Source organism: Rutidosis leptorrhynchoides, chromosome 6 (genome assembly GCF_046630445.1).
Source record: "Rutidosis leptorrhynchoides isolate AG116_Rl617_1_P2 chromosome 6, CSIRO_AGI_Rlap_v1, whole genome shotgun sequence".
Lineage (NCBI taxonomy): Eukaryota > Viridiplantae > Streptophyta > Magnoliopsida > Asterales > Asteraceae > Rutidosis > Rutidosis leptorrhynchoides.
The window spans coordinates 171,641,112-171,663,039 of NC_092338.1; the positions used below are offsets into that span (position 1 = coordinate 171,641,112).

General features: G+C 31.4%; 1 protein-coding gene across 1 annotated transcript; it reads right to left on the reverse strand.

The window, feature by feature from the left end:
* Positions 1 to 1,537: 1,537 nt before the first annotated feature.
* Positions 1,538 to 3,421, reverse strand: LOC139852617 (abscisic acid receptor PYL9). The gene is made up of 3 exons (XM_071841928.1): positions 3,184 to 3,421; positions 2,165 to 2,380; positions 1,538 to 2,077 (listed from the first exon to the last, which is right to left on the reverse strand). The coding sequence occupies exons 1-3, from the start codon at positions 3,283 to 3,285 to the stop codon at positions 1,865 to 1,867; spliced, it is 531 nt and encodes a 176-aa protein (XP_071698029.1). The 5' UTR covers positions 3,286 to 3,421; the 3' UTR covers positions 1,538 to 1,864.
* Positions 3,422 to 21,928: the final 18,507 nt, after the last annotated feature.

A 21,928-nucleotide genomic window follows, 5' to 3' on the forward strand; every position in this document is an offset into this window, starting at 1 on the left:
ACATCGACGAAACAACTTCAAGGCTACCGGTGAGAATATAAACAACGATAAAAAACTGAATGAACTCTCAAAATCACAAAACACTTAAAGAACCCAAAATTTTCATCGCAGTCGTGCCGGCGCTGCTATTTGCCACCGACGGTGATTATAAGAATAATCTCTTGTTAGAAAAATCATGACGGATTTATTGGTGGTGGTGGTTTCTTCTTATTCGTCGGAAATACCGAGTAACCACCCGCTGAAGGGGTTTGGGGTTTTTGTTTATGAAGAGAGATGGAAAGGGTTGCATGGTTTTGTCAAAGAAAATATCTGTGGGCCATGGGTGGTGAAATCGGTTTAAAGAGTAATACTTAATGAGTATGGGTGTAAACGAGCCGAGCCGAGCCTGAGCTCGACTAGGCTCGAGCTAGGCTTGTTTGAAATTCACAGAGCTCGAGCTCGGCTCGATTCGAGCCTAATATTTTAAGCTCGAGCTGGGCTCGTTTGATATTATAGAAGTTCGAACTCGGCTCGAGCTCGACTCGTTTATCACGTAATATTTTTTATTGATAATTTTTCATTTAATTACATTACATATATGTTTTTGTATGATTTTTATTCACATATAATATGATTTAATATTAGTATTTTAACTGTACAAAAAGTTATAAACATTATTATGAAATTATTTTATTATCTATTATATTATTATTATAAAAAAAGTAATTTAGTGTATATAAACAAAAGGCTCGTTTAGGCTCACGAGCATGTTCGAGCTCGAGATATGAAGCTCAAGCTCGGGCTCGTTTACTAAACGAGCTTCAAAACATGTTCAAGCTCGAGTTCGTTTAGGCTCGGCTTGAATTGAGTTTTTAACGAGTCGAGCTCGAGTAGCTCACGAGTAGCTCGGTTCATTTACCCCTATTAATGAGTATGTTTAGAATTCTCTTTATATAATTAAGTTAAGCATTAAGCAATAAAGCAGAAATATTATCCCCATTGATTAGTAATAGAATTCACGTGTCATAATTCAAACAAGACTTTCGGTTATAAAGTGTTCCTCAAACTTAAAGGCAGTGATTAAACACCACTTCCACTAACTTATGTTTTTTTTGTAAATTTACTCAAAAAATGAATAAGACGACAAAAACCAGTTTCTTTATTTTATTTTGACAAAATTACACGGATAATCCCTATGATTTGTATCAAATTGCTAGGATAGTAAAAACAATCGACGCAGATAATCCATGTAGTTTGGACAATTGGACACATTGCACGGATAGTCCAAATCACGTGTAACGTAGTTAAATTTTCTGTTCAAACTTGGTATGTGCAAGATTTACATAATGAAGATTGAATGGTAAAAGTAAATCATATCGAAGATATTTTAAGCACTTACTTTGTCTTACGTCTTTCAAAAAACAAACTATCTTAAATGAAAACGTCAATCCGTCCGCATACATAAGACATAATAAGGTCTGCAATAAGAAAAACAAACACCACCTTAATGAACATTTTTAACTGAGTGTTCAAATTTTTACTGAATGAGAATCTGGCATGGCAACGAAATGTAAGAGGGAATGTATCATGTAATAGGAAAACAAAGACCCTGAAGAGGAAAAGTTGCAAATCAACATACTGTTCAACTACTAACACAAAATATAAACCGCTCCGTAATGTTCGTCGGATCTGAGAAATCCTGCAAACATTGAAGCTGCTGCTACTACTCTACTACTTACAATCAGCAAATATACAAAAGGCCACTATTTTTATACTTGAAACAAGCAAGTTTGATTCACACAAAGGGAAAAAAAACTAGACATTAACCTGAACACCATAAGGGCTCTCTGGTTTTCTTCACATCCGACGTTGAAACTATTAACAATTAAGCAATGGGTGCAGTCTGATCCTGGACAGCCATTCTTTCAGACACATCAGAAAGAGATTTAAGGTTGCAGTTGATTAAGGCCTTGACAAAGTAACATGTATCATCCTTGGTGTTGCCATTGGGTATATCCACTACGAATGACTCGATCACTAGTGTCCCAGATCTTCCTTCAATAACCTTTGGATGGACGGTAAGAATTGAAGAATAGTTCTGTTGGATCAAGATATCAAGACTTTCATTCAATTAATTTTATTAGTTAAAACACTATAACAAACTTTTAACCGAGGTAGTAATTACCTTTAGCCTATGGTCACCACCGACGATTTTGATGCCGAGGATGTGCTCGTTGTCATCAAGTTGTTCCAACCTCTCTGTGCTGATAGTGGCAGGTAGCCCTGACTTGACATTCACCTCTCTAACACTTCCAATATTAAGATCCCCGCGCATCGTGCATCTGCTAACAAATGGTTTGTACTTTTGAGGTTGATCAAACCTCCTAACTAACGACCAAACCTGAACAATCATATAAATTCAACAAAGTCACTAAACAAATTTTCGGTTAGCTATAAATAGGCAAAAAAAAAAAAAAAAAAAGCGACTAATGAAATCAAAAAAGTAAATATATATCAGTAATAAAATCAATTTAATGCTAAAAAATTGTAGTGAACAAGGCATATGTGATATCTAACATATATTTGTTCTGTTCAAATTAATGCTAAGAAGTCAAAAACTGAGACTACTTGATTAATCTAATTAATTTAAAATAAGAATTCACAGATGAACACATCAAAAAATGCACAAACACTATAATTGGCATTTTAGTGGATTTTTATTAATATTTTGAGTAAGGGACAATTTTTTTGGAAAAAACATAAATAGTTGGTGGACTATTATTTGGGGACGGAGGGAGTACAAATAAGCATAAAAAAAATGTATATTATATCATGTACATATATGCAATAGAACATATTTTACAGATGAATCACATTCAAAACATTGCATATCACACATATTACCTCGACCTAAATCTATTTTTCTCAATTATTACGTGATTTAACAAACTGATCATATCTCAGTATTACATATACATACATACATATATTATATATACTGTAATACATACTACATAAACACCCGATTAAAACTTCAATTATAGCATAATTTAACAAACTGATTAAATCAATATCCATGTATCATCATATAATATAATGTTTCTATATCTACACATATACGGAGTATTTTATTTATATCTTTAAATAAGAGATAACTAGACTAGATGTCGATACTGTAATATGAATATACAGTACGAAGATTACGATATCAACAGGAGCTTTGATGTGTTTGACGACGGCGGAAGCGCACTGTTGACGGCCGGCGATATGCCGGTGATGTCTTCGTATATATTGAGCTGCATCCATATCTTCTTCAGTAATTCAGTGGTTCGATCGTAACAAAATGTTAAACCCTAGGTACAGTTAATAACAGAGTAACAAATGGAATCGGTCTAGTTTTTGATTTTTGAATATGATGAAAGATAGGGAATTTGTGACCGAAATTGTGCGTCTGAGTGTGTATATATTAACATATTAACATACTCCATTAACATAAAAATATTAAAGTATTAAATTAAGTTTTTAATATTTAAAATTAGAGTTTGATTTAAAAATAGATTTGGATCTGGAACTATTAAAAAAGAAAAGACAAGTGATTTAATTGGAGAAGCGTACTACCGACAAAGAAAATATAAAATAGGGATTCGAATATACATCCCGTTGTATTCTTATGACGTCCTATCAATTTTGGACGTTGATTTTTCCACTATTCAAATTACTCCACCTACTATAAACTCTATATTAAAAAGTTGTACTGTACAACTAAATAATGCATATTTGTAGTGTATGAGATAATTTCGATGGTAGGTATATCAAATCAAAATTATCAACCAATATTTATTAGTAAGAGAACTCAGTCTTGAATTGCAATTTGATTGGAGTTATTGTAATGTTTGAAGGACCCAACGATTGTAATTATCCGATCTTATAATTAGAAAAGTGTTGGAAGCATGTTGAAAAAGTGTATTTCACCATCTTTTAGACATCTATTAATATAAGATCGGGTGACATTTATTAATAACTAGTTAACAAGTTTTGTAGCATTTGACGAGGGCTTTAAAATGAGCTAAGATGTGTCCATAATGAAATAAAGGTGTGATATTGCTCGATTTATGCATATTTTCTCTCGCAATATCGGTTTCGTTTCATTGGTTTTATGTTAAGGATTGAGGTTTTATCGATCTTAATAGTTGAAGATTCACGCCTATTTGCATCATGGTGTTATTTGGTTGTTTTTGATAATTTTCGAGTGTTTCGGAGCTAAAATATAAGTTATAAAATTCCAGGTTTAAATCGGGGTTCACGCCAAAAGTTAAAGTGATTTTCTAAGCTTAAAATGGAGTTTCAACTCTCGCTATAGCGAGATTTTGGTCCCCGTTCGTGAGAAGGAAGTCGAAGGCATGTACGCGAACCGAGAGAACGAAAAAACGAACGGGAAGTCCAGAAATATAAGACCTCGCGATCTCGAGGGTTCTAAGGGAAAGGGTCGCGAACACGAGCTTCCAGCAGCCAGTTCAGGTGTATAAATTCACATGACGATTCAATTTTTAGGGATCACGTTTTTACTTCGTTTAGAGTCGCTTCTAGGGTGATTTTGGAGCTTCAAATACCCATCTTCACAAAATTAAAAGGGGGTTAACATAAAGCTTCAATATTTGATCATTGAACATCTATGGTACATTGTATTTCATCAAGTTTAGTGATAACATCATGAATTGATATTGTTTCAATTGTTTGGTTGATTTTTCTAGCATCTTAGGCTAAACCTTTATACTGTTTGCTCAGATGTAATAGCTTTTGATTGTTGGATTGTTCTTATGTTTATGAATGTAATGTTTGATTGATTTGGTTTTTATTAAGTTTGATCAACGAACCATTGTTATGCATCCTTGCTACTTTAATTCAATTATACATGTTATCAACTAATTATTGTGATATAAATAGTGATAGATAATATGTACTTCAACACATTAAGTGATCTAGACGTGTAGGTATTTGATTTCAAGTGATTGAATTGAACGTTTATGCAGTAATTGAATGGTAGTTTGGCGTCATAATGGTGTAATTACATTGAGTGATCTTTGTAGTTAGGATTTTAAGTAATTTTAATCCATATCGAATCTTAATAGCTTAATTTTATCAGTTTAAGATTATTATGTTTGATCAAAAGATCCATTATCATGTGAATCAGTTACTTTACTTTAATTACATAATTTGTTGACTAGTTTACGTGAGTTCATTAGTGATAAATAGATTATGCTTCAACTTTTAGGAGATCTAGACAATTAAATGTGAGTGTGAATGGTGATTAATTGGTAGTTCGATAACACGGTCGTGTAGTTACTCGAGTGATCGTTGTAATTATAAACTTCGAAGTACTAAATACCACGCCCACTAGCTCTTCCGTCTAGTGAACATTCTGGGTGGGGGTGTTAAACCCGGTAGCTACCTCTAGGATTCGCGTGAATTAGGGTCATACCCGTTTCTAATTCTTAGGTTACCAAGCAATAATAATCAGGGGAAAAATATTCACAACAATTAGTGGCAATTATCACGTCCAACTAATTCAATAATAATCCACAGAACTTCTGTCTGCATAATAATTCATTCGAGAAATATTTTGCTTGTGTCTATCTCGTCAAACATTTATAAAAGTGTTTCATGTATTCGCAGTTCAAAAATATATTTCAAAAGCATTTAATAAAGTAGTTGTAAAAACAGTGCATGTATTCTCAGTCCCAAAAATGTAAAGAGTAAAAGGGAATCAAATGAACTCACAGTACGATATTTTGTAGTAAAAATATGCATACGATAGAATTGAACAATGCAGGGTTGACCTCGGATTCACGAACCTATATCATTTATATATATATTAACACATTTAATGAAAATTGAATAAATTCATGTATTATATCATAGTTTATATGTTATATAGTTTTAAGTTGTATATATATATATATATATATATATATATATATATATATATTTAATGTAATTAATATTTATATAGCTTTATTAAAGTATATATATGATTAGTATTGCTAAAAAAATTCATAATTTGTTATATTATATGTGTTTATATAACTAGTATTTATTTGGTAAAATAATATTAATAATAATAACTAAAAAGAAAAGTTGTAACTTTTTATGATAATAATAATAATAATGTTAAAAATACAAGTAATGTTAATACTAATAATAATAAGGATACTTTTAATAATATTAATTTTAATAAAAAGATAGGTTTAATAATAATAATATTTTTAGTAATAATGATAATAATAATAAAAATTCTAATAATAATACTTATAATATTAATAATAATAATAATAATAATAATAATAATAATAATAATAATAATAATAATAATAATAATAATAATAATAATAATAATAATAATAATAATAATAATAATAATAATAATAATAATACTTATCAATATTAGTAATGATAATAATAATCATAGTGATAATAATATTAGTAATAGTAATCATAATAACAAAAATAATATAAATATTACCTTAAAAGCTTTTCCCAAAAAAATATGTCCTAGACTGGGCTCGAACCAGCGACCTCCCGCTTACACGACACCCCATTTAACCAGCTGAGCTGACTTGTGTTTCTGTTTTATGCGGTTCCTAAATCTATTAAATCACTATTTCTGGTTTCCCTTATCTTCCCATCTATGATCTACCAAATATATTATCATCATCTTATTCATGATCACGATTACCCTAACTGTCATAAAATCACCATTATAAACGTACTCATCATCTATTTTCTGTATCATCTTCACCATTTATCATCATCTATCATCATGGTCGACATCATCATTCCTCATTATATGATTCATGATCATATCATAATCCTAATCATAATCGTTTATCAAGATCATCAGGTTATCATCAACTATTTTATCAATAGCAAACATTGATTATCATTATCATGATTCATCATTGTTTTTGGTTATGATTTAAATACAGCACCTCGATTTCAATTGAATAAGATGGGTTTCGTTTGTCAAACATCTCGACTGGAAAAACAGATACAAAGTTACGGCCCAACTATAAAGACCAACAGCCCAATAGTTAAATGATCGAAGCCCAGCAAAAAAATGCATCATAACAGCCCATAGATCAGCTCATACTATAATTATGTTGATCATAGGATTTGGTTTATAAAAAAAAAAAAAAAAACAAACAGGAAAGGTGCCACTTGCAGCAACCATGCAATCACTCCCATCAATAAAACAAATTACTAAATGTCAACTTGTGACTCATAATGTCGGTCATCAAGAAAAAAACACATAACAACAGCTCAAAAGTAAATCAATTCGATAACAGCTGGATTGATAGGGGTTTTGGGTTGGTTTTTGGTCTCGCCAACAAACAGAAATAGAAACAAGGATCGAATATAGTAGCTGCAGATTTCGGTTTGGTTTTGAAGTAGTAATGGTTCGATGATGATGAGGTTTATGGAGATTGACGATGATAGAGAAAAGTAGTAGCACAGTAGTTGAACAGCAGTATTCACGTGGTTATTTTGGGTCGTTATTGTACAAAGAATCACGGCTGTAAACAGGTTACAGCAGCAGTTTAAAACAGAAACATAAATCAGAAGTGCAGCGATTGTAAACATATTTAGAAGTGAGAGAGAGAGAGAGAGAGAGAGAGAGAGAGAGAGAGAATAGAGAGAGTGTGGGTGATTAGAGAAGATGAAGATGGTGGTGAGGTGTAGGTGTAAGTGGTGTGGGTTGGTTCACTTGACAGAAATTTGAAGTAATTTAGCAGTCTAGTAGTAGCAGGCTTTTGTGAGCTGTTGTAGTTTTCGATTTGATTAAAACAGAAACAGTTAAAATAGTTGTAGTAGCAGTAGTTTACAGATGGGTTGTGGTGGTGTTCTCATCCTGAACAGAAACAGAAACAAGTAGAAGCAGATAGTAGGTGGCGGTGAGTGGTGGAAGGTGATTCATGGTGATGGTGGGGTGGCGAATAGATTATGGTGGTGTGTGGTTGTTTGTAGTGATATAATGGTGATCGTGGTGGTCGTTCTCAGTGGTGGTGGCGATTGGTGGTTCGATGAATTCGAACAGTAGTTTAACTAGATGTTTCCGAAACAAGTTGGTGATGGTGGTTATTCGAACAGTAAAATCATCAGGTTGAGTAACATCAATGAATCGTGATGTTCATGTGGTTTGGTAGTGGTGATTGATGAATGTTGATGATGATGGTCTCATGGTGATTAATGAAAGTGATGATCGATGAGTGTTAGTGATTGGTTGTGATTGACTAACCAAGTCAATGAAATTGGTGGGTTGAGTTGCACAAAGAAGAGATACACAACGGAGTATATTATATAAGAGAATTAAATATGATAAATATAATATTCATTACATAAAGCAAAAGTTTAAAAACGTGTGAAGCTAGTTGTCATATTTTGGATGTTTATTACTGACAATATGTAAGGGAATGGTACATCGTGCTCCGTTGTTAAACTATGACGGATAAAAGTCTTAATAAAAATTCCCATATTTCAGGGTATTATGTGTATACATAATTTGGTCTTAACCCTTGTAGAACTAATCACAAAAAGATTGCCTATTACATATTTTCAGTCCCAAGTAATATACGCGGAGTATTAAGATTCAAATTAACAAAGTAAAAAATATTTTTAATCAGTCTAAAATTTACGTAGTCTATTAATGAACTTAAAATTACATAAGTTCAAATTAAACTCCTCTAAATAATAATCGAATAATAAACGAAGGTTACAATCAATTAATATTTATATATATATATATATATATATATATATATATATATATATATATATATATATATATATATATATATATATATATATATATATATATATATATATATATATATATATATATATATATATATATATATATATATATATATATATATTCATTTTACTAACAACCTTATTATATCGTATATTATTTTACTTATTTAGTTCAAGCAATTAAATCGTATATTATTATTTTAAGTTATTATATATACATATATATATATACACATATTTATTTACAAACAATTGTTCGTGAATCGTCGAAACCGGTCGAAGTTCAAATGGATATATGAAACAGTTCAAAATTTTTGAGACTCAACCTAACAGACTTTTCTTATCGTGTCGAAATCATTTAAAGATTAAGTTTAAATTTGGTTGGAAATTTCCGGGTCGTCACAGTACCTACCCGTTAAAGAAATTTCGTCCCCGAAATTTGATCGAGATCGTCATGGCTAACAGTAATAATGTTTTCCTGACAAATATGAGCTGATAAATAGAGTTTCATTACTGTTGAGTAATATGGATAAAATAATTCAATTACTCGAAGCGTATGAGTGAAGCTATCACAAAAGAATAAAATGAGTAAAAGCAGGTTTGTCTTAACCGGTGACGTAGTCACGGTTGATTTCCTGAATTCAAGGGAAAAGATATAACTATCAAGGTAATATGTTCTTGATATGTTTAGATGTTAGATAGAATGTAAGAGTCGTGTAACATGGCACATGATGACGTTATAGTCTGTGAATCATCACGTTCCATTTAGAAACTCAGCATGACTTACTGTAATATACTCACGTTGATCAAGTGTCATTATATTATACTAACTCATGCATCAATTTCCAACACTACTTCAAAACATTCATATTTTAAACTCGAAGATTTACAGAATATAGAAACTAAAACAGTTTCCTTTTATGAGATAACACAGATAGCGCGGAGAGATAATTAATATCGGACGAGAATATTTATGAAGATATCTTCAGAAATATTGAGAATATTTATAATGAAAGATATGATGATATCTTAGAATTTCTAATATCTTTGAATGATGATGAAGATTTGTCCGTAAAAGTGTAGAGTCAGGAACAAGGTATTCGTTAATGACTTCAGCAGATACTGAATTATTTATATTCTTTGAAGGCAGGTTTTTAATGAACAAATACAATGGTTCTTCGGAGAGACTTAAGTCAATGAGTAATAAAGTTGCTGGTAAGTTTACTGCTAATGTAGTGAGATATAAACGGTTCTCCGATAACTTTGACGAAAGGCAAACTTATATATTACGGTTATAATAATGCTAATCCGAATGAAAAATTGAAGTTAATTTGCTGGAGCTGTGACAAAATTGTCTATTTTGAAAAGAATTGCAAGGTTACTTTCGATAATAATGTCCAAGGAGCTAGCACAGATACGTGTTAAACGTTTACTCAGGTTCTGAGAGTTTTTCAGGTGCATAACTATATGCATCAATCTTTCCTTCCATAGCTGAAGTGCGGTTGGTTCATCCTCTCGATTGAGGTGTTTTCAAGAATCATGAAAGGTTTGAACGCAGATTGTAATCGTCAAGATACAAATGAGGTTTAAGATGAAATCAAGTGGCAAACTTGAAGAAATGTTTAGTTTCATATGTTTTAATCAATATTTTAATTCATTTTAATTGTCCAATGTTGGTAGTCCACAGTTAGCAAGTCAATAATTCATATATAATTTAATATATAATATTTGAATTAATTAATACGTATCGTGACCCGTGTACATGTCTCAGACTCGATCACAACTCAAAGTATATATATTATTGTAGAATCAACCTCAACCCTGTATAGCTAACTCTATCATTATTAAATATAATGATAACATAAAATGACACCTATAAATTATTAAATATAACAAACATATCACTAATAATAATATATAAATCTGTTCGATTACAATTATATGTGTTAATATATATAGTATTGATATAGGTTCGTGAATCCGAGGCCAATCCTGTATTGTTCAATATCGTCATATGTATTTTTACTACAAAATACAGTATGGTGAGTTCATTTGATTCCCTTTTACTCTTTACATTTTTGGGACTGAGAATACATGCGCTGTTTTTACCACTGCTTTATTAAATGCTTTTGAAATATATTTTGAACTGAGAATACATGCGCTGTTTTTACCACTGCTTTATTAAATGTTTTTGAAATATATTTTGAACTGAGAATACATGAAATGCTTTTATAAATGTTTGACGAGATAGACACAAGTAAAACATTCCTTGAATGAATTATTATGTAGACAGAAGTTCTGTTGATTTTGATTGAATTAGTTGGACGTGATAATTGCCACTAATTGTTGTGAATATTTTCCCCCTGATTATTATTGCTTGGTAACCTAAGAATTAGAATCGGGTATGACCCTAATTCACGCGAATCCTAAAGGTAGCTACCGGATTTAACACCCCCATCCAGAATGTTCACTAGACGGAAGAGCTAGTGGGCGTGGTATTTAGTACTTCGAAGTTTATATATTATACTGACGAGAGGTTCTGTTTTGGGGATATTATTTATGTGCATTATATGTTAAGGTCAGTTACCAAGACAAGCTATGAAAGCAAAGTGAATATTATGTATCGAGAGAATGATTTTATACACAGGTTATGTGTATGATATTTTTGTGCACGAGATATGTGTACGGTTATTAAAAATCGCGAGGCAACCTACGGGGGATAAAAGGATACGAACCTACTCTGCTAAGCATTACGAAAAATGGTTTTGTACACGAGAAAGGTGTACTGTATTTAAAATCTTGTGATCTATCAAAATGATGAATTTTATTGTTTATGATAAACCTATGAACTCACCAACCTTTTGGTTGACACTTGAAAGCATGTTTATTCTCAGGTATGAAAGAAATCTTCCGCTGTGCATTTGTTCATTTTAAACTTAATCTTTATATAATCCCGACTTGATAAGCAATGAATTTTAATAAATCTTGAATCTCCGGAAAGAGTTTTACACAAGCTTTTGGTCACCCTTTTATTCCGAAGATTCACGAACGTCATAACTTGATTTAATTGTTTAATTGTTTAATTATTGTGTATATATATGGATTTATATATATTTAACCTGAAAATATGATAATTAAATATCTCATTAAGTATATTAACAAAGTATTATATATATTTTTTCATACTACTAATTTAAAGAGTTTTCAAACAATATATATGTTACTATTTAAACGACGTAGTTAACTTATGTTAAAATGTATTTACATATAATGTATTACGAGTGTAAATACATCCTTACAAGTATTGAATACTCTTTACAAATACATATAAAGGATAGCTATACTCATATTTCCGTTCAATTTCCTCAAGAATTCTACTCGTATTCATATGACATTTTTAACCGTATTATACACAGCTTCTAGAAGTATTTACTACTGGTATATACCAATAGAAATCTGCAATTATTTGTGTAATATGTCATCCATGACCTAATCAATTTAATATGTCATCCATGACTTAATACATTTTAACTTATCTTAGATATTTTCACTAAAAACCAAATTTTCAAGCCTATAAATAAGCACCATTTCTAACTCATTTTTACACATTCATTTTCCAAATTCTACTTCCAATTTTCAAACACACTTGCAAGAACTCTCTCAAGTTTTGTTCTACTACTTCTTTCCAGCAACTTTACATTCTAAACTTGAGGTAAAAACTCTACTTCAACTCTTGTTCAAGTCATATGTTTATAGCTATCTATATAAGAGTTTATAAACTAGAACATAGTTTAGTTGATTCTAAACTTGTTTGAAAAACTAATCTAATCTTTCTAACTTAACTCTAATAACACTTATTTATATGTATTATGATATTATATTAAGTTAATATAAGAACTTATAACTTGTACATATGAAGAACACCTTGAAACTTAACATATATCCTTTAATCTCTATTCGGTAAAAAGCGGGCTGTTTTGGGTTGGGAATTAAAAATCTATCTTAGAATTTAAGTTCGAGGCTAGGACTTTGAAAATATGTTAATATATGTAAATAAGACTTCCAGTATTTTTTTAATGATTTTAGACAAAGTGGAAGTATTTTATCAAAAATCATATATTGGGTGGATGCCGGGATTTTTCTAAATCTGTCCACCGACAAAAAAAGAAAGTAAAGCTCTCAAAATTACTACTTGGGATGAACTTTTCGAATTGGTTTTGTAAAATTTACTTCTTAATGAATCCATAGCAATTTGATTCACTTTAAACGGAGTTGTAATGAATATTTGGCGAGCAAAATAAAATCTGCTAAAATTAACGTTGTATGGACGAAATTTATATTATAAAAACTATATTAACCATATACTTGTTAGCTTTTCCTATATCCTATATATATTTGGACATGTTATCAGTAGTATAATAGAATATTATAATCTTGGTTAATTCTGTGATTGTATATATGTATAATAATATTCTTGGTACGTCCTAACACAATAAGTATACAATACGTTTTGATAAATCCTAAGACAATACGTACACAATACATCTTAGTTAATTCTAAGACAATACGTATACAATACATCTCTGGGTTGATGCAAATACAATACGTATACAATACGTCGTGGGATAATTCTAAGATTATATATATATATATATACATATATATATATATATATATATATATATATATATATATACCGACTGTTGGACTTTTCGGACTATTTTGGACTACTAACAAAGGATTACTAACAATGGACTACTAACATAAAATGTTAAAAATTATTATATAAGTATTCTATGAACTTGCTTTATTTTATTATATAATCTTAGAATTGCCCCATGACGTATTGTATACGTATTGTCTTTGCATCTACCCAGAGACGTATTATATACGTATTATCTTAGAATTAACTAAGACGTATTGTGTACGTATTGTCTTAGGATTTATCACAACGTATTGTATACTTATTGTGTTAGGACGTACCAAGAATATTATTATACATATATACAATCACAGAATTAACCAAGACTATAATATTTTGTTATACTACTATTAACATGTCCAAATATATATAGGATATAGGAAAAGTTAACAAGGATATGGTTAATATAGTTTTTATAATATAAATTTCGTCCATACAACGTTAATTTTAGCAAATTTTGTTTTGCTCGCCAAATATTCATTACAACTCCGTTTAAAGTGAATCAAATTGCTATGGTGATAATGCTAAAAACGAACATATATTTCATAGCATTATTCCTCAAGAAAGACAAGCTTTTAGTTGCAATTGTTCTATTTACAAGTGATATTCGTTTGTATAATAAAAGGTGAAGACAAAAGACAGATTCGACGAATTGAAGACGCAAACGACCAAAAAGCTCAAAAGTACAAAAGACAATCAAAAAGGTTCCAATTATTGATAAGAAACGTCTCGAAATCACAAGAGTACAAGATTCAAAACGCAAAGTACAAGATATTAAATTATACGCGAGGACGTTCGAAAATCCGGAACCGGGACCAGAGTCAACTCTTAACGCTCGACGCAACGGACTAAAAATTACAAGTTAACTATGTATATAAATATAATATAATATATAATTAATTATATTAATTATATATATATTATATATATATATTAAAAACCGTCGGCAGAGAAAACTCCAAGGACTGAGCTGTAAAATTAACCTCCGCGACTCGCGGAGTTTGAAGGGGATTTTGTCGCGAGTCGCGGAGCCCCAAAAATCAACTCTGGCTATAAAGCCAACCGAATTCTGATCAAAATAATATTCTAATTTTCTCTCTTCTCTATCTATACGATATATATATATATAATTTATATTTTAATTTTAATTTTAATTATAATTCTAATAATAAGGGTATGTTAGCGAATGTTGTAAGGGTGTAAGTCGAAATTCTGTCCGTGTAACGCAACGCTATTTTTAATCATTGTAAGTTATGTTCAACCTTTTTATATTAATGTCTCGTAGCTAAGTTATTATTATGCTTATTTAAAACGAAGTAATCATGATGTTGGGCTAATTACTAAAATTGGGTAATTGGGCTTTGTACCATAATTGGGGTTTGGACAAAAGAACGACACTTGTGGAAATTAGACTATGGGCTATTAATGGGCTTTATATTTGTTTAACTAAATGAAAGTTTGTTAATGTTGATATAAAGATTTACAATTGGGCGTCCCTATAAATTACCATATACACTCGATCGGACACGATGGGCGGGGTATTTATATGTACGAATAATCGTTCATTTAACCGGACACGGGAATGGATTAATAGCCACTAGAATAATTAAAACAGGGGTGAAATTACATTCAAGGGTAATTGGTGTAATTGTTAACAAAGTAGTAAAACCTTGGTTTACACGCAGTCGATAACCTGGTGTATTCATTAAACAAAGTATTAAAACCTTGTTACAATTCGAATCCCCAATTAGTTGGAATATTTAACTTCGGGTATAAGAATAATTTGATGAGGACACTCGCACTTTATATTTATGACTGATGGACTGTTATGGACAAAAACCAGACGGACATATTAAATAATCCAGGACAAAGGACAATTAACCCATGGGCATAAAACTAAAATCAACACGTCAAACATCATGATTACGGAAGTTTAAATAAGCATAATTCTTTTATTTCATATTTAATTCCCTTTATTTTATATTTAATTGCACTTCTAATTATCGCATTTTTATTGTTATCGCACTTTTAATTATCGTACTCTTTAATTATCGCAAGTTTATTTTATCGCACTTTTATTATTCGCAATTTCATTATCGTTATTTACTTTACGCTTTAAATTAAGTCTTTTATTTATTTAATATTTTACATTAGGTTTTAACTGCGACTAAAGTCTTAAAATCGACAAACCGGTCATTAAACGGTAAAAACCCCCCTTTATAATAATAATATTACTTATATATATATTTGTATTTTTATAAAAGTAAACTAATATAGCGTTGAGCTTTGTTTAAAGATTTCCCTGTGGAATGAACCGGACTTACTAAAAACTACACTACTGTACGATTAGGTACACTGCCTATAAGTGTTGTAGCAAGGTTTAAGTATATCCATTCTATAAATAAATAAATATCTTGTGTAAAATTGTATCGTATTTAATAGTATTTTCCTAGTAAAATATAATCTATTTTATATACACCTCGCAGAACATCAAGTATTTTTGGCGCCGCTGCCGGGGACTATCTTAAAAGCCGGAAGAGCAACGCTAATATAAAAAAAAAAAAAAAAAGATTTTTATTTACTTTTATTAAAAGTCGTTTTTGTAAAAATACGTTTTAAAAATTCGAAAATATAAAAAGGAAAACAAAAAAAAATATAAGTATTTTTAAGATTTTGTTAAATATTTAAGTTTTATAAGTTTCTTTATTTTTATTTTAGTTTATAAAAATATAAGTTTTATTTTAAAATCTTTTCTTTATTTAAAAACAGAAAATAAAAAAAAATAAAAAATAGAAAAACGCGTAAAAATTACAACCTGTCAACTGAATTTCTGAACCCCGCGACTCGCGGGGTTTGAAGCACTAAATACCGCAACTCGCGGAGCCTTTCTGACAGGCGACAGGAAGCCCTAAACCTGCATTAATTACGGGTTATTATTAATTATAATTATTATTTAAACCTAATTATTATTATTATTATTATTAGTTTTATTTTTATTTTTACTTTTTATTTAATTTATGTATTTAGTATTAATTAGTTTTATTAAATTATAAAATTAGTAGTTTTATTAAATAAATAATATAAAAATAATATTTTTATAAAAATTGTACTTTTTACAACTTTTTGTATATTTTTATATTTTGTCCATTTTTAATCGTTGTAGCGTAATATTTGTATTTTTAGCTCATATTTAATTTTAAACTTAGTTTTAGCTATAGTTATTTTTACTCCTAGATTTTTAGGCTTTGCCGTAGAATTCCTTAAGTGCTTTCTCTTTAGACTAAGATTTAGGTACTTTAGAATTTTGCGACGCCTTTTTAAGTTTTAGTTTCTTTTTAAGTTATTTCCATTTGGGATTTAGTTTTTCCTGTAAGCTTTAATATTTTTAGACCTTTTACTATGTATCAATTATCATTCCAATTAGTAATATCAATTTGCGATTATAATTTTAAGTTAGTTGTAGTAATAAGGTTAAATTAGTTAAGTATTTTTAAGTTTTTATAAGTTTCTTTTATTTTTCCGTCACCTTTTATTTTTCAACCATTTTTCTTTTTCGATCTTTTGCGACGAACTCTTTTTCTCTCTTATTTCTCGCCATTCTAGTTTTTAGGACTTAGAATTTTTTCTACTTCTTATCTAAATTTCTTAAAATTACGAAAATTTATTTTAAGTGGTTAAATTAATAGACATCAAAATTTTCTGGTTCGTAGTAATAGTTGGATTTGTACGTGGACCGGGTTATTGGAGCCAAACAGTCCTCAATTATATTGAGACCAAACGAATCCTGCCCCTCTGCTGCATCTTTTGGCTATTCGAAACGTGGGCAAAATCAGAAAAGTCTATTGATTGGATAACTTATTATAATTTTTCTTTCCTTTTTAAAAAACTAATAGGATATTCAGTGAATGCACCGAGCAAGACGTTCATCACCTTTTGTACGTTCACCACCTGTAACTCGATCAAGACATCGTTTAACAAATATAACCGCCGTTGATTTTTCTTTAGAATCGTCATCCAGTCAACCAAGTACTTCAGTTCAAATTTCCGATAATCCATTTTTTGAACCTAACCTCACAATTGAGAATCCGGAGAATATTCAGGAACGGTTCGTAGATCCTGAACCACTAAACTTTCCTCCGGAACCACCAATCATTCAAACAGAGATTGTTGAGGAACGAACTATTAAATCAGAATCATCTAGTGATACCGATTCAACAAATTCAATTATGGAGAATCTGGAACCTTTAAGTATGGAAGACCGAATGAGAGCTAAACGCACTGGCCAAGGTCACGCAATTACTCGTCCAGACATTAATGCGCCAGATTATGAAATCAAAGGACAAATTCTACACATGGTGACTAATCAATGCCAATTTAGTGGTGCGCCGAAGGAAGATCCAAATGAACATCTACGTACCTTTAATAGGATCTGCACACTATTTAAAATACGAGAAGTGGAGGATGAACAGATATATCTCATGTTATTTCCCTGGACTTTAAAGGGAGAAGCCAAAGATTGGTTGGAATCGTTACCTGAAGGGGCGATCGATACATGGGATGTTTTAATTGACAAATTTCTTAAACAATTCTTTCCTGCATCTAAAGCCGTAAGACTTCAAGCAGAAATTGTTACGTTCACACAAAAGCCAAATGAAACTCTATATGAGGCGTGGACAAGATATGGAAAGTTGTTAAGAGGATGTCCGCAACATGGTTTAGACACCTGTCAAATAGTACAAATATTCTACCAAGGATGCGACATCACTACAAGGAAAGATATAGATATAGCAGCTGGTGGTTCTATTATGAAGAAAACCGAAACTGATGCTTACAAAATTATTGATAACACTGCTTCCCACTCACATGAGTGGCACCAAGAAAAAGATATCATTAGATCATCTAAAGCAGCTAGAGCCGATTCTAGCCATGACTTAGATTCCATTTCCGCAAAGATAGATGCTGTGGAGAGACGAATGGAAAAGATGACTAAAGATATTCACTCAATACGAATTAGTTGTGAGCAGTGTGGAGGACCACATTTGACAAAAGATTGTCTCAGTATTGAATTAACAATGGAACAAAGAGAGAATATTTCATACATAAACCAAAGGCCTGGAAATAATTATCAGAATAATTATCAACCGCCAAGACCGATTTACAATCAAAACCAGAATTATAACCGAAATATTCCATACAACAACCAACAAGGTCCTAGCAATCAACAAGTATCCAATAATACTTATAATCAGCAAAGACCAAATTTTCAAAACAAACCACCACAACAACCCGATGATAAAAAGCCGAATTTAGAAGATATGATGACGAAGCTAGTTGAAACTCAAACACAGTTTTTCACATCTCAGAAACAAACCAATGAACAAAATGCTCAAGCATTTAGAAATCAACAAGCTTCTATTCAAAATCTGGAACAAGAAGTAAGTAACCTAGCAAGGTTAATAGGTGAAAGAAAACCGGGAAGTCTACCTAGTGATACAAATGCTAACCCACGAAATGAAACAGCTAAAGCTATTACCACAAGAAGTGGTACAACACTTAAACCACCTGAAATACCTGTAACTTCTGATGAAACTATTCCTACTCCACAAGAACCACAACCTGATCAAGATAAGGAAAAAGAACCGGTAGTTGAAAAGATTAATGAAAATAACACAGTTAAGGATAAACCTTATGTTAAACCATACCAACCACCACTTCCTTACCCGAGTAAAATGAAGAAAGAAAAACTTGAAGCCGAGCAATCCAAATTCTTGGATATGTTTAAACAGATAAATGTAAATCTTCCTTTCATTGATGTAATTTCAGGAATGCCTAGATATGCTAAATTCTTGAAAGATCTAATCTCAAATAGAAAGAAAATGGAAGAACTCTCGGCTGTTACTATGAATGCTAATTGTTCAGCAGTGCTGTTGAATAAGATACCAGAAAAATTATCTGATCCAGGAAGTTTCACAATTCCATGTTTTCTGGGTAGTCTTAGTTCAATAGAAGCATTGGCAGACTTAGGTGCTAGTATAAATCTAATGCCGTATTCACTATACGCTAAACTAGACCTTGGAGAATTGAAACCAACAAGAATAAGCATACAACTAGCCGACCGATCAGTAAAATATCCTAGAGGGATAATGGAGAACATGCTAGTTAAAGTTGGTACTTTAGTATTTCCAGTAGATTTTGTTGTTTTGGACATGGAAGAAGATTCTCAAGTTCCTCTCATATTAGGAAGACCATTCTTAAACACGGCTAAAGCAATGATAGACGTGTTCGGTAAGAAACTGACCCTAAGTATAGAGGATGAGAGTGTTACCTTTTCAGTTGATAGAGCAATGCAACAACCACAATCTGCAGATGATACATGTTATTATATTCAAACTATAGATGCACATGCAGAATTATTAGAAGAATTTCCAGAATTACAAGGGACAGGAGAATGTTCTTTAGGAGAAGGTAATGAACCAATTGATGAAGCTGAAATGTTAGCTACACTTATAGCTAATGGATATGAACCAACAACAGAAGAAATTCAAATGCTAAAAGAAGAAGACAGATATCGATATAAATCATCGATAGAAGAACCTCCGAAATTAGAGTTAAAGCCACTTCCAAACCATTTGGAATACGCTTATTTACATGGTGAATCTGAATTACCTGTAATAATATCGTCTTCTCTTACTGAAAATGAGAAATCACAACTCATTTCTGTGTTGAAAGCTCATAAACCAGCCATTGCATGGAAGATTCACGATATTAAAGGAATAAGTCCTTCGTATTGCACACATAAAATCCTTATGGAAGAAGGTCATAAAACGTATGTGCAACGCCAACGAAGACTAAATCCTAATATGCAAGATGTAGTTAAGAAAGAGATTATTAAACTGCTAGATGCAGGTTTGATATATCCAATTTCTGATAGTCCATGGGTAAGCCCAGTTCAATGCGTACCTAAGAAGGGTGGCATGACTGTCATTACAAATGAGAAAAATGAGCTTATTCCTACTAGGACTATAACAGGATGGCGTGTATGTATTGATTATAGAAAATTAAATGACGCCACCAGAAAAGATCACTTTCCCTTACCTTTCATAGATCAAATGTTGGAAAGATTAGCCGGAAATAGTTACTATTGTTTTCTAGATGGATTTTCCGGATATTTTCAAATTCCAATAGCACCCGAGGACCAAGAGAAAACCACATTCACGTGCCCTTATGGTACTTTTGCTTACAAAAGAATGTCATTTGGACTTTGTAACGCCCCTGCAACCTTTCAAAGGTGTATGATGGCGATTTTTCATGACATGATAGAAGAATGCATGGAAGTATTCATGGATGACTTTTCAGTCTTCGGTGATACATTTAAATCATGTCTAGTTAATCTGGAACGAATGCTAATTAGATACGAAAAATCAAATCTAGTACTTAATTGGGAGAAATGTCATTTCATGGTTAAAGAAGGCATCGTTCTTGGACATAAAATTTCAAAAGAAGGAATTGAAGTGGATAGAGCTAAAGTAGATGTAATTGCTAAACTTCCACATCCCACCAATGTTAGAGGAGTTAGGAGTTTTCTAGGGCATGCCGGTTTTTACCGACGTTTCATAAAAGATTTTTCTAAAATTGCCACTCATATGAATAAACTCCTAGAAAAGGATGCGCCATTCATCTTTTCAGATGAGTGTATCAAATCTTTTAATATTCTTAAAGAAAAACTCACTAATGCACTAATCATGATAACACCAAATTGGAATCTACCATTTGAACTAATGTGCGATGCAAGTGATTTTGCAATGGGAGCCGTTTTAGGACAAAGGATTGAAAAACGATTTCAACCTATATATTATGCTAGTAAGACGTTACAAGGAGCACAAACGAACTATACAACTACTGAAAAAGAACTCCTTGCTATTGTCTTTGCTTTTGACAAATTTCGGTCATATCTCGTTCTAGCAAAAACGGTGGTCTATACCGACCATTCTGCTCTTAGATACCTATTTTCAAAACAAGATGCTAAACCAAGATTAATCCGTTGGATCTTACTCTTACAAGAGTTTGATATTGAAATCCGAGATAAAAGAGGAGCAGAAAATCTCGCCGCTGATCATCTTTCTCGTCTTGAAAATCCCGAATTAGAAGTTCTAAATGAATCGGCCATACAAGACAACTTTCCTGATGAATATCTATTGAAGATAGATTATAAAGAAATCCCATGGTTTGCAGACTATGCAAACTACTTAGTTTGTGGATTCCTTGAAAAAGGATTATCGTACCAAAGACGAAAGAAATTCTTCAGTGATATAAAACACTATTTCTGGGAAGATCCACATCTGTTTAAAAGTTATCCCGATGGAATAATACGCCGATGTGTATTTGGAGATGAAGCTAGTAAAATTTTAAACCATTGTCACACAGGACCAACAGGAGGGC

Excerpts from the sequence above, each read along its gene's own strand:
- LOC139852617 (XM_071841928.1), bottom strand. The coding sequence starts at position 3,285 with ATGGATGCAGCTCAATATATACGAAGACATCACCGGCATATCGCCGGC. Across the intron at positions 2,381-3,183 it reads TCAAAGCTCCTGTTGATATC|GTTTGGTCGTTAGTTAGGAG; the intron begins GTAATCTTCGTA and ends ATGATTGTTCAG. Across the intron at positions 2,078-2,164 it reads GTGGTGACCATAGGCTAAAG|AACTATTCTTCAATTCTTAC; the intron begins GTAATTACTACC and ends TTGATCCAACAG.